Genomic DNA, 11865 nt, shown 5'->3' with positions numbered 1-11865 from the left:
TAAGCAGCAGGACAGATCAAGGCATAAGCACCTTAAGACAAAAGNCTAATGCTTGTGTTTATCCAATATCCTATATTGTTTTTAAGGACCGGTTTTAAAAGTCCACAACGGACATATCAATTAACCTCTTGTTGTTACTGCGGTGTTCTTTTGCTAGATATATATAGGCTGTCTTAAAAAACTTCTGTTTTAAGCCAAATACTATTTTTACTCAGCGACTGAGCCAAACTAAACTGTCGGTAAAACTTACTTGTATGCGGCACGTGGTTAAAAGTAACTCCTATCTGTTCAGTCATGCTTAAACATTTATAAAAAATATAAGATGTTGATAAAATAACCCGAAAAATAAGGTAATTTAACCGGGAATGGTAAATAAACTGTTATTTGGTGCAAAAACTACAGCCAGACAGCAAAATCCATTCATAAAACCGTGACGTAACAATGTATTATAATGGGCATTATTCGCGTCAATAGGCCTCTTATTTTCTGAGCAGTTTCGGTGTATTCCTAGGCCGTGTATTGAGTAGGCCATGGTGTACTATGGTGTATGGCAGTGCTCTTAACTTTTTTTGGATTGGTAAACCCCTAAATTGTTGTGACGAACTCATGCACCCCTGATTGCTTTAACGTCAAACTAATGACGTTTCGCAATTCCCAGTGATGCAAGATATAGAATTAATATAAAAAAATGTAAGAAAGTGGCTAAATTGGTTAAAAATGTTCAAAACTAAATATTAATGCTGACAATCGTTGAAGTTTGTGATGCAACCTTGTATATCCTTTTGTAATGGTGCCCCATTGAAATATTCGTGCACACCGGTTGAAGAGCACTGGTGTAGTGCCAAAACGCTCAGGTAAATAAATTTCTTTTGCCGTTAGATTTTAACGCGAGTGAACCGTGTGGTTGCTTTCAACTTCGAGTCTTGGACACAGCGTCCTGACATGAACCATATGAAGCAGATTCCATCCATCACCAGTCAACTAACTGCGGAACTATTCATCAAAAAGCCAAAACGAAATACCAATCCGAGCACTTAATTGTACAAACAGTGGGATCTACTGCTATTAAATAAACAGCCTGAAAACGTTTTCGTTTATTCCAAACGTGTACCATACCACAAGAAAAGGCAGAAAAAAAATGTTTAAGCTTGATTTCCAAACCGTACATATTATTTTGTGCTATTTTACGTGTATTACGAATAATAAATTCATCTAATATTTAATTAAAATTAACAAGAATTTTAAACTGTCCCGTCAAATTCCATCTGTTTTCGAATTGCTAATATTACATCGGTGAGCGAAACGCTAAATAACTCATCATGTGTGCTAATATATATTTTTATTTTGAGTTTGGAAATATTGCGCTCTTAAATTATAGTATAGGGTGGGAGAAAATGGGCCACTTTTTATACTATTTTCTCTTCTCAATTTGTAGTAAAATCATTTTTTTGATATACATCGCGAAGGGAAACTCACAGGGCAGCGCTCTCAAGCAAGTAGAGCGTCCGTAAACTGGTATATTATGATCACTCAAAAATGGTGCGGTTTCCAACGGAGAAATCATCGTTGGTGTATATGACTAGTATTATATTAAATTCTGCTGTTCTACTACAACTGCTGGCCTTATAAAACGCAAGTTGGTTGTTCCGCCACATCAGGTGTTTATAACGCTTCGGTTTCATTAACAGTTTCTAACTTAATACTCTTTAACAACAAACTTTTCGGAGCGCAGCGTCAACCGCATATCGTAAGCAAAAATTTCATTGTTCACTAAAATCTTTAAAATATAGTAGAATGGGGGAAGATGGGACACTTTTTCTTCCATTTTCTCGCCCGCTTGGTAGTAAACAAAGAACATTCAAAGAATTATAAAACCCTATACTCCAAAGACTCCTACAGACCGTTGGTAATTGTTTAAAACGCGATCAGGGTATTTGGACAATATGTGTTAAGGGCGTCCCGTCTTTACCCACCCTAATATATATATCGTTATTCGAAACCTAACAACGGATAAAACAAGAACAACTGCTTTATGAAAACATATTCGATGCGGATACGTTATACCCACGAATGAGGTGTATATTATTTGAACTTTAGGAATTCTCAATTTACAAATGTGTGAGGTAATTAGAATATAAGTTAATCTGTTGCCCAAACCGATTTTTTTGTCGTCATATCTCATTTATATTTGTGTGACGGGTTAGTCAAACGAGTAATCTATATTAAAAATTTTACGAAAGTGATGAAATCCAATATAGGATTTCTATAATATCTGTTTAGCCTATTCCACTGGTTTAGTTTACATAATACTTTGTACAATATGCTTGAAAGTGTATTACGAAGTAACATAAATATGCTGTGTTTAATCGAACTCGTTGGAACATTTGTTCACAGTGCGATTACAGATAGATTATCGTACTGCAAGGGTGCAGTACTTATATATGTGTGTGTGTAAAATGCAATGCAGAGAAGCCCTATTTACAAGTACAAGCATTATTTAGTGCACTTATAAGGCGCAAACTGGAACTTTTATTATGGACTGTTTCAACAAAAAGCGTAAGCTTTGACGACAATGCACATGCATTACAGAGTTATGTGGTGTTGCTTTCCATTTCATCAGTTTAACTCCTGAAAGGTAGTGTAACGTATTACTATTTTCCTTACAACATCATAGCCTAAACCCAATTCCTTAAATTCAAAGTCCAATTTTATATTAACAAGACCTACCGGACACTTTGCACAGTAATCCCATGTACCACCATCATCAGTATAGCACCACGTCCACGTTGTACTTGATCTATAAGGAGCACACTCATTGTAACTGACTCCATCATAAACAAATGGCAATATGCAAGTCACGCCATCGTCCGTACAGAAACGTTCCTGGATGTCTGCAATACATTATGACGTTATAAAATTGCTCTATTACAGTGGTTCTTAAACTTTTTGTATGCTTTACTTTACGCCCTTAACAAAGATGCGTATCAGTTTTACCAAAAATATGTAATAAAGCGCTCATAATTAAATCAGTTATATTTTAATGCCACAGATGTGCTAGCTTTTTGGCAACGATCCTTTTAATGTCTTGTAAAGTACCACAATCGGTACAAATTTTCTGACTTGTCAACTGGTGTGGATTCTTATTGGTAGCTCATTTACCCTTTAAATACGAGAAAAATGCTCCAGGAATAAATGTACCCCAGTTTAAGAAACGCTGCTCTATAATTGGATGTTAAATGTACACAACCTGCGGCGAAGCTACTGTTTAAAGCAGCACTTCTTAAACTGGGGTAAATTCACCCGAGGCCAAATTCCTCGTATTTAGAGGTTAAATGAGTTACCAATCAGAATCCACATCAGTTAACGGGATAGAAAAGTTGTGTTAATTGTAGTACTCCAATAGAAACTAAACAACTCATTGCCGAAAAGCTAGCGCACCCATCGCCCTAAGTTTAAATATAACTGATGTAATTAGTTGTTTTTCCTTTTTAATAAATGGGCGCCATGTTACATTTTGGGGGTAAATCTGATAAGCATCTTTATTAAAAGGGTAAGGCATAGAAAAAAGTTTAAGAACCACTGGTTTAAAGCAAGATACTCTGAAGTTGAATACTAATTAAACTAACCAACTATACCTGGAGCATTGTTTCCTAAGGTGGTAGTTACAGGTAGTTTGGTAGAGGTAGTAGTTTGCGGTATTGTGGTGGTTGTGGTTGTGGGTGGTAGTGTTGTGGTTGTGGGTGGTAGGGTTGTAGTTGTGGGTGGTAGGGTTGTAGTTGTGGGTGGTAGGGTACTGGTTGTGGGTGGTAGGGTACTGGTTGTGGGTGGTAGGGTACTGGTTGTGGGTGGTAGGGTTGTAGTTGTGGGTGGTAGGGTTGAAGTTGTGGGTGGTAGGGTACTGGTTCTGGGTGGTAGGGTTGTAGTTGTCGGTGGTAAGGTACTGGTTGTGGGTCGTAGGGTACTGGTTGCTGTACTTCTTGTAGAGCTGGGAATGAAGCGAGTAGCAAAGAGGGTCGGTTTCGGTCGAGTAACGACTTTGTCTACTGATGCAAAAATGTTTTAAGTTAATATCAATAAATTAAAATTAAAAAAATGTGTACGTGTAGGTAACACGGACCTTCTGATCAGTATCAGTACAAAAATGACAGCCCATGTTTGCTTTTGAAGACAAACTTAATATTTCAAAATTTGTTAACCCACCTGACGCAATAGGTGCTGCAAGATGACGACAGATTGGTTTTTTTCCACTACTGGGACCTTGAATTGTACAACGAGATTTCACAATGCTGGTGTAGTTTTTATTCATTTCTGTAGAAGAAAAAGGTCTGATTTATACAAATACAATTATAACACTGAATATAAAACTTTTAACTCCATGTTTATCTTAAGCTCATATATGTTATCTTAGATGTTAGAATATATTTTGTTCATAAGTAGGCTCTATACGTCTACTACTCTACATCAGTGCTCTTCAACCGGTGTGCACGGTGCACCCTAGGGTGCACCAAAATATGCCAGGGGTGCACCAGTGCAAGAAGGTATGCAAGGGTGCATCACAAACTTCAACAATTTTCAGCAATATTTTTTCATTTTAAACTTTTTTAACCAATTTAGCCACTTTCCTACATTTTTTTTATATGAATTCTATATCTTGCATCACTGGGAATTGTGAAACTTCATTAGTTTTACGTGCATGAGTTCGTCAGGGGTGCATGAGTTCGACGCAACAACTTTAGGGGTTCACCATCCCATAAAAGGTTGAAGAGCACTGCTCTACATCATTCTTTCATTCTACTTCTAATGATACAGGTTTCTAACAAATAGCAATATGTAATGTGTGAACCACAAATGCGTTTGACTTACGAATAAACGTAGTTGTTAATCTATTTATTACTATCGCATAAACACTACAAAGGTCCAAGCGTGGGAACGAAATAATGTTACATACCCCCATGTTGCATGGTGGCCAATCTCATGTCGATGTCGTTGCATACGATGTGGGATGAATCAATTGCAAAACTCCTAAATAAATGTAATTTGTTTAAAAATATTATTTAAGGATTGAAACATGTTTTATGTTATAAAAATTGGCGACAGACCAATGGCGGCTGCATAACATAAATGCATACCTCAAAATCTTAAAAATTTTGTACTGGCATATTACAGACTTACATTAGTGGAGAATCAACACAAATTAAATTAAAATTTGCTTCAAATGACGTAAGACATAAGTACGAAAGTACCTGAACGTTCCTGTTGAATCTCTTGGAAACGAATTCAGAATTTTCCGATTGAGACTTTCAAGAGAGGAAACCAACTCACAGTTGCATTCCAACGGATTCCCGGAAACTTTAACCTCACGGAGATTAATATTGGAATGGAACCAATCGAAATTCACTTTTCTGAGAAGGTTGCCTCCCATATCCACCACTCTGAGGTGAGCTAAACATGCGAATGCATCAGGGTGAATAACATCAATGTTAGAATGCCCGATTCCAAGCTCTTGTAAGCTGTTGATACCGCGGAAAAACGTGTTTTGAGTAATTGGACCAATCCCGATATTTCCACCCAACATAAGTCGACGCAGATGCATCAAATTGCTCACGTCTAAAGATTCAATGGTGGAAGTTAATCGGTTTCTACAGACGCTCAGTTCAACGAGCGAAGAAGGCAATAGGTCAGCACCAATACTTGTCAGTCGATTTTGTTCTGCTTTTATAATCTTCAAACCTTTCAAATACCGCAAGTCCCCAAAACGTGGAATTAAATTATCGCCTATTGAAATTTTCGCCAGCGATGGTGGTAGAGAGCTGGGGAAAGTTTCAATTCTATTTCTTTTTAATATTAGTTTCTTAAGAAGGGGATTTCCGACAAAGACGTCTGGTCGAATAGACTTGATCTTGTTACCACCTAAGTTGAGACTTTTAAGATTTGGCAAGGAGCGTATCTCGTTGGGAACAGCGCTTAGCATATTCTTATGCAGGTCTAACCTGTATGACAGTTAACTCATTTTTATTATATTGCCTTTGATGCGACAACACAAATGAAATACTGAATATATTCGAAGTCACTTATGTTTAGGGGTTTCTGACGTAAAGGCCATGCATGCTCATAAATTATAAATTTCATGCAAGGCAATTATTAAATTTCTGTCCAACACACTTAACATTCAATCCACCAAATTCGTAATAGCACAAACGGTGCAAAATTTCGATTCCCACTGCAATACTTAGACTGTGTAATAATAAATGGGAAGATTTCTCGTACGTTTTAAAGTATCAGAAGTTCTGACACACATTTTTATACGCGCAGGTGATTTTGTATCATTTCGAAACAGATAATGTATGTAACGTGGAGGCTTTACATAGTTTACAGAATACAATAATCGTGTAACCTGAGCGTTTATTGTCCATGTATCAATGGACTCTCCACCACAACAATGTAACTAGGAAAAAATGACTTCCGCTGTTGTCTCACTCACCTTTTCAGATTTGGAACGTTCGAAAATGCTCCGTGCAACACTGCGTAGATTCCATTATTGAAGAAGCGAGCACTTTTTAAGTTCGGCAACACTGCAAGATCACGTGACCGAATCACACGAAAACTACGCTGTCTGAAAAGCACGTGAACATTATATTTTAATATTCTTACAAAATTTTTCGAACCCTTTTTTAAACTCTGATAAACTTTTTAAATGTTATCCTATAGTTTAAACCACAGTCTGCAAAGTAATTGTCTTTTTATATGGTTTAGTGCCTAAACGACTCAACACGCAATGGCCTATCTTAGGTACACGCGTTTATACCAGGCAGTGATAAATACGTTTAAAAGTCATATATGTCACACGTATACCTGGAAACTACGATGCCTGTAATCTTGAGGCCTTCTTCAAAAGTAATGTTACCGGTGGGCAATCGTTTCAAGCAGTTACTTTTCATGCATACCACTGTTCCCTTCTTGCGGCACCGACAAAGTGGGATTCCGGCAGGGCAGTTCTTGCCCGTTTTACCGGCACTACTGTGGTTGCAAGCAAAGGCCACTAAGCATGTAATGAATGCGAACCATGCCAATTTCATTCTCCAGTCACGTTATATACAGCTATATAGGTCTGCTTCACTTAATTTCTGTGGGTAGTTAACTAATTTCTGTGGGTAGTTAACCTATAACGTTGGTTATATATATTACAATGTCCTAAAATAGAAGTGGAAAACTATCCACACTGTTACTAAACTACGAAAACCTCAATTCTGAAGCATGAAATCAGCATTAATTAAGAATCCACTTAAATTCAGATTAAAAACCGACCCTGTCCTGTTTGTCTCGTGGCGACTTTCAGTCAGTGTACGCGACCCAATGTAAACATTCCGCGTAGTGAAAGAGTACAGTGTACTACGGTCCAGAACATCGCGCAAGCCAACGTAAATAGCATTCCTTTTCATGGGTAATCGGCCAAAGCAAAGCCATAATCACAAGTGCTTTTGTTCCTCGAGACGAAAGCGTCCGAGTGCGAGAAGCAAGTGCTGCCAGATTACTTTTATTGTTCTCGTTATTACAATGCGAGGATCAAATAAGAAATATATCCGGAAGCACTTTAAATGAAAGAAAACGAAATCGTAATTGGGGCGAGGGACCCTCAGCTGACTGAGGTTACTACGTTGCATTCTTACGTCATGTCCATAGGGGTTACTACAGGTCATCAGACTCGTAGAGGTTATAAAAAGTGACCACTTTCCACCACACAGTATATACTAATACGATAATATGACCAACCAACGTTTAAATTACATTAACAATAATAACCACATTCCGAGGATACAAACTAATAGAGCTCAGAGACACGGTTGAATTTTACAACGCATCTCGGTGGTATATATGGCAAATCCTTCAATTTTCGCCTCTCTAACTTTTCCCACTGCCTTCCTTTTCCCAAAATTCTTATAACCAGTGGAAAAGTGATCGGCGGAGAAATTTCTTCGTACGACTATCGTACGATGCTTGCCAACTAAAAGTATCACCTCCGCTTTCTCTCTCTCTTTATGCGTCTCAGAGGGAAACCACCGGCCACGCCCATCGCAAGCTGTACTACAAAGGTACTCGGGCATCCACAAACTATATCAATGGCTCTTGCGATTAATGGATATATCTATAAGCTTAAGAGACTACAAAGTGAATTCCAACATTTTTACAGTCTCGGCTGTGGTAGTTGTAGTAATAAAGTATCCACAATTAGAACCTGAACACTGATAACTTACTCTGTAAACATTAAATATTATGTAAACGAGTTTTGACAAAACACGTCAATTTTGCCAGTCTATAGAATTTCACAGACCATAAATATATAATTTGATTTCCCAGGCAGTGTTTTTCGAACAGGTGCCAAATTAAATTATACCAAACGGCAAATCTGTATGTGACATGTCTGCCTTGGAAACCATTTCCCACATTTTGTACATGAATTGGCAGTTCAACCGCTTGCTTGTGGCGTTCTTATCAGAAGTTTTTTCGGAACTGGTAAAATGTAACTCCCGATTACGGCTAATAGGAATCTACATATAGTTCAACCACCAAATTACCCACATACGACTGATAAATCTACTCACGCACGTAAATTGTAAGGAGCATTGTTATAACAAAGGAAAGATAAACGAAGCTTGAAAAAGAACATGTATATGATAACCCTTCATTATGCTGGTTTGGAATTTTAAACAAAAATTTCTTCAGGTCCGGTGTGCCTTTACAAGACAATATACAATCTCATGTCTACAGAAGCCAGACCGGATAATTTATATTTCAGCACGCATTTACGTTTGCGCGCCCCAGCTACCCAGACATGCAGTGTTAAATTATTAAATAAACTGCGACACCCAACCCGTCTTTCCAGACTTCCGTTAATATCATGAAATATTAATAACCCATATGCTCTTTGTTGTAAAACTACGATCCACTAGAAACTACTTAAAGTTCTAATTTTAGACCCGCTTACGATGCACCAAGCCTTGTTCTTAGCTAAATAAGTTTGGGTTTGCCAAAGGCATTCGTTAATTTTAAAGTTACATCTTATAAAAGCTGGTATAAGCAAATATGAATTTGAAACGTAAAAACATATGCAATGACTGGTTTTACCTTGCTTTATTCCCGCATGGCCGAAAAACGACGGTCGGTATAATACGTATATGTTCTGTTTCATACACCTAGCTCGTACTAGCCCACAAGTTAGTTAGTAAGTACATAACTTTGTGAATGATTGTGTTTCTGTATGACTGACAATTTAGACAACCCATTAGTGACCAGTGGGTTAAAACAATTGCAGTAAATGTCTTGCCAAAGGAACACATGTCCACAAGGTAGCAGCGCAACCCCTGAACCCATTACTTTGGGTTAGAGAGAGTCAGCCGTGCTAACCAGCAATGAGCCGGACCCGTGTTAGAAATCTTGGTTCCCGAGCGGTAATAAATTAGTAGACGCCACCCGATGCTGCCTCTGTTGTGTGACAATATGCCCCCGCAAGACATTTGTTAAACTAATATACTCCAAGTCATTGTTCACTAATATATGGTAGAGTGGGGACAGACAGGACCCTTAAGCCCATATTGCGAAATATTTCCAAACTCAAAATATATACCTTTTTGGGGTGATACCACAATTTAGTACTATAATATACTTATATTAACTGACAACTACACAAACCTTGTATAAGCTACAAACAAACCCTCCAAAGTTTGGCAATAAAAACTACACTACTCCAAAGGGGGGAGACAGGACGGGGTATCTAAATGATTTTATAATAGTTTAAATGTTAGCAATTCTACAAACAAGTTGTGGACATATTTACATTTTAACATTTTTACTCAATAAACTACTGATAGTGCTTTTAATAGCCTAAACAGGCTTTTTACAAGTTACACTCAAATGTTATGTATTTTTAATAATGTGCACATAAAAATATCTAAACTAAATTATTTTACTTAGGTGGCGCTCATGAGCGATTACTTGCACAGCCGTCTGCATCGTTATACGAAACAAGGTGAGGTGTTTGAACTTTTAAAATCTACAAAACCAAATCGTTTTATCTGTATAATCAAAGCCGCAAAAGCTCGTGGCGATGACGGTATTTAATGATGTAAAACATTTTTTACTATTAAATTAAACAGTTAGCAGAATAACAACAAAGACTATTTTACCCCAACTTTATATTAAGTTAATAAATACCAAAAACTAAAGAGTTATTAAAAATGGCGCAGCTTTCATTGGCTATAGCACAGGGTATATACAACTTAAGACTCGTTGCAAATTCGCAAACACATAGTACTGATGGATAAGACAGAACACCTTTAACACATAATATCCAAATACGCCCTTTATCGTGTTTTAAACAGTTAACAATGGTCTATTTTTGGGAGTCGCTAGAATAAGGTTTAGAATTCTTTGAATGTTCTTAGTTGACTACCAAATAGGACGAGAAAATACAGTAAGTCCCATCTTTTCCCACCCTATTGTATATTAAGTTGGTATGATATATTATTTCAAATTAGCAAAACGCAAGCATACCTCTGTATGGACAGAATTGATCCAGCTATATATAAATTAAATGCTTCGTAGCTATAGTGTACCTTATAGCTCCCCATCGCCGCTATGTTGTTGTTACAGCATGTTGGGTGGACAGAAATGTTTTTAACGGTAATTATTGATACTAGTTGTTAAAGTTGCGTAGGTTGGGGGAGCTGGGGCACCTTACACAGTGGGGTGGGAGAAGATTGGACTCTATTTTCTTGTTTCGTATTAAATAAATTCGGTATTAAATAAAGAACATTTAGGGAAATTTAAAACTATATCTTCACGACTCCCATAGACCGTTGTTATAATTGTTTAAAACACGATCAAGATATTTGGATTTATGTGCTAAAGGTATCTCATCTTACCTCACAGTATTATATATTTAATACCAAAGACAAAAAACGGTTTAACATTTTTTTATCTGGGTAGTAATAGTTATGTGCGTAAATCAAGTTATAGTTAATGGGGTATAGGTTCGAAATCGGATGAAAAAGGATGAAATCGACTGTCGCATTGTGACTTTTTATTTAACGTTAATTGTACAAACAAATTCTCAGAATTTCTTGGAAACGAATGTATATTGATGTTTAATTAGTTGACGCCTCAAAGATTAACAGACCAAATATATTTGCCCAATTAACAGACTCGGTTGGCCCATTATGGCCGTGACGTCAGCCCTATTATCGTTTGTGACCAAACAAAAGCCTATTATAATGAGCGACGCACGAGGCGTGTGCGTTTTTGGCGACGGCAGCCAATTCGACGTAATGTTATTAGCAACAACAAACACAATTATTACCGCATATATCTTATTGTGATATCATATCTATTCTCGTTCAGCACACAGAAAGAGCAGTGTTCATTACGGATTCGCCATCAGTAGCGCTAAAGAGGGCATGCGTTTGTTTTGCAACTTTTCGATTTTTGTTTTGCAACTTTTCGAATGGATGACATAATATAACACAGTTCACTTTGCATCACAACATGAAGTATTGAAATCCATATATAAGCTTTTAATGCATCTGAAATAAATAGTCTTTATTTAAAAGTTAATCAAACACGTATAATAATTCTTTCCAAAATATAGTGCTTTTCGGTTAATATGGAATTTGTAAATTGTTTTTATAACTGACCGGTGAATGTATAAATTGCATCTACACACAATTTTCCTAATATTTGGTATATAACGCATAGTCTACACCTTTTAAAACGGCTATATGCCCCATGACGATTATATACTGCAAAACCGCAATCCTTTATTCCAGCTGCCAAAAAAATAACTTCTACCGGCCCCAACAAAACGCACAACTG

At 37.1% G+C, this 11865-nt stretch overlaps 2 protein-coding genes across 3 annotated transcripts in view; one reads left to right on the top strand and one right to left on the bottom strand.

Annotated features, from left to right (window-relative positions):
- LOC100185209 (caspase-7) overlaps window positions 1–1229 on the top strand; it is a gene marked incomplete at its 5' end in the record, with an annotated part of 6550 nt that extends 5321 nt beyond the window's left edge. The window contains 1 exon segment of the mRNA XM_018814230.2: window positions 880–1229. Coding sequence (XP_018669775.2) covers window positions 880–1038 — 159 coding nt within the window.
- A 1085-nt stretch (window positions 1230–2314) lies between these two features.
- LOC100186836 (leucine-rich repeat and immunoglobulin-like domain-containing nogo receptor-interacting protein 3) lies at window positions 2315–7239 on the bottom strand. Of its 2 annotated transcripts, none has more exons than XM_009862156.3 (8): window positions 6853–7239; window positions 6482–6613; window positions 5244–5990; window positions 4949–5022; window positions 4201–4308; window positions 3636–4043; window positions 2728–2891; window positions 2315–2628 (listed from the first exon to the last, which is right to left on the bottom strand). In XM_009862156.3, the coding sequence occupies exons 1-8, from the start codon at window positions 7074–7076 to the stop codon at window positions 2617–2619; spliced, it is 1869 nt and encodes a 622-aa protein (XP_009860458.1). In that variant the 5' UTR covers window positions 7077–7239; the 3' UTR covers window positions 2315–2616. The 2 variants fall into 2 exon arrangements, with proteins under 2 accessions (XP_009860458.1, XP_002130298.1); XM_002130262.5 differs by having other exon boundaries at window positions 2317–2628; window positions 3636–4040.
- Window positions 7240–11865: the final 4626 nt, after the last annotated feature.

The sequence above is a fragment of the Ciona intestinalis genome, chromosome 12 (assembly GCF_000224145.3).
Source record: "Ciona intestinalis chromosome 12, KH, whole genome shotgun sequence".
NCBI classification, from domain to species: Eukaryota; Metazoa; Chordata; class Ascidiacea; order Phlebobranchia; family Cionidae; genus Ciona; species Ciona intestinalis.
This window is presented reverse-complemented; position numbering and strand designations above follow the sequence as displayed.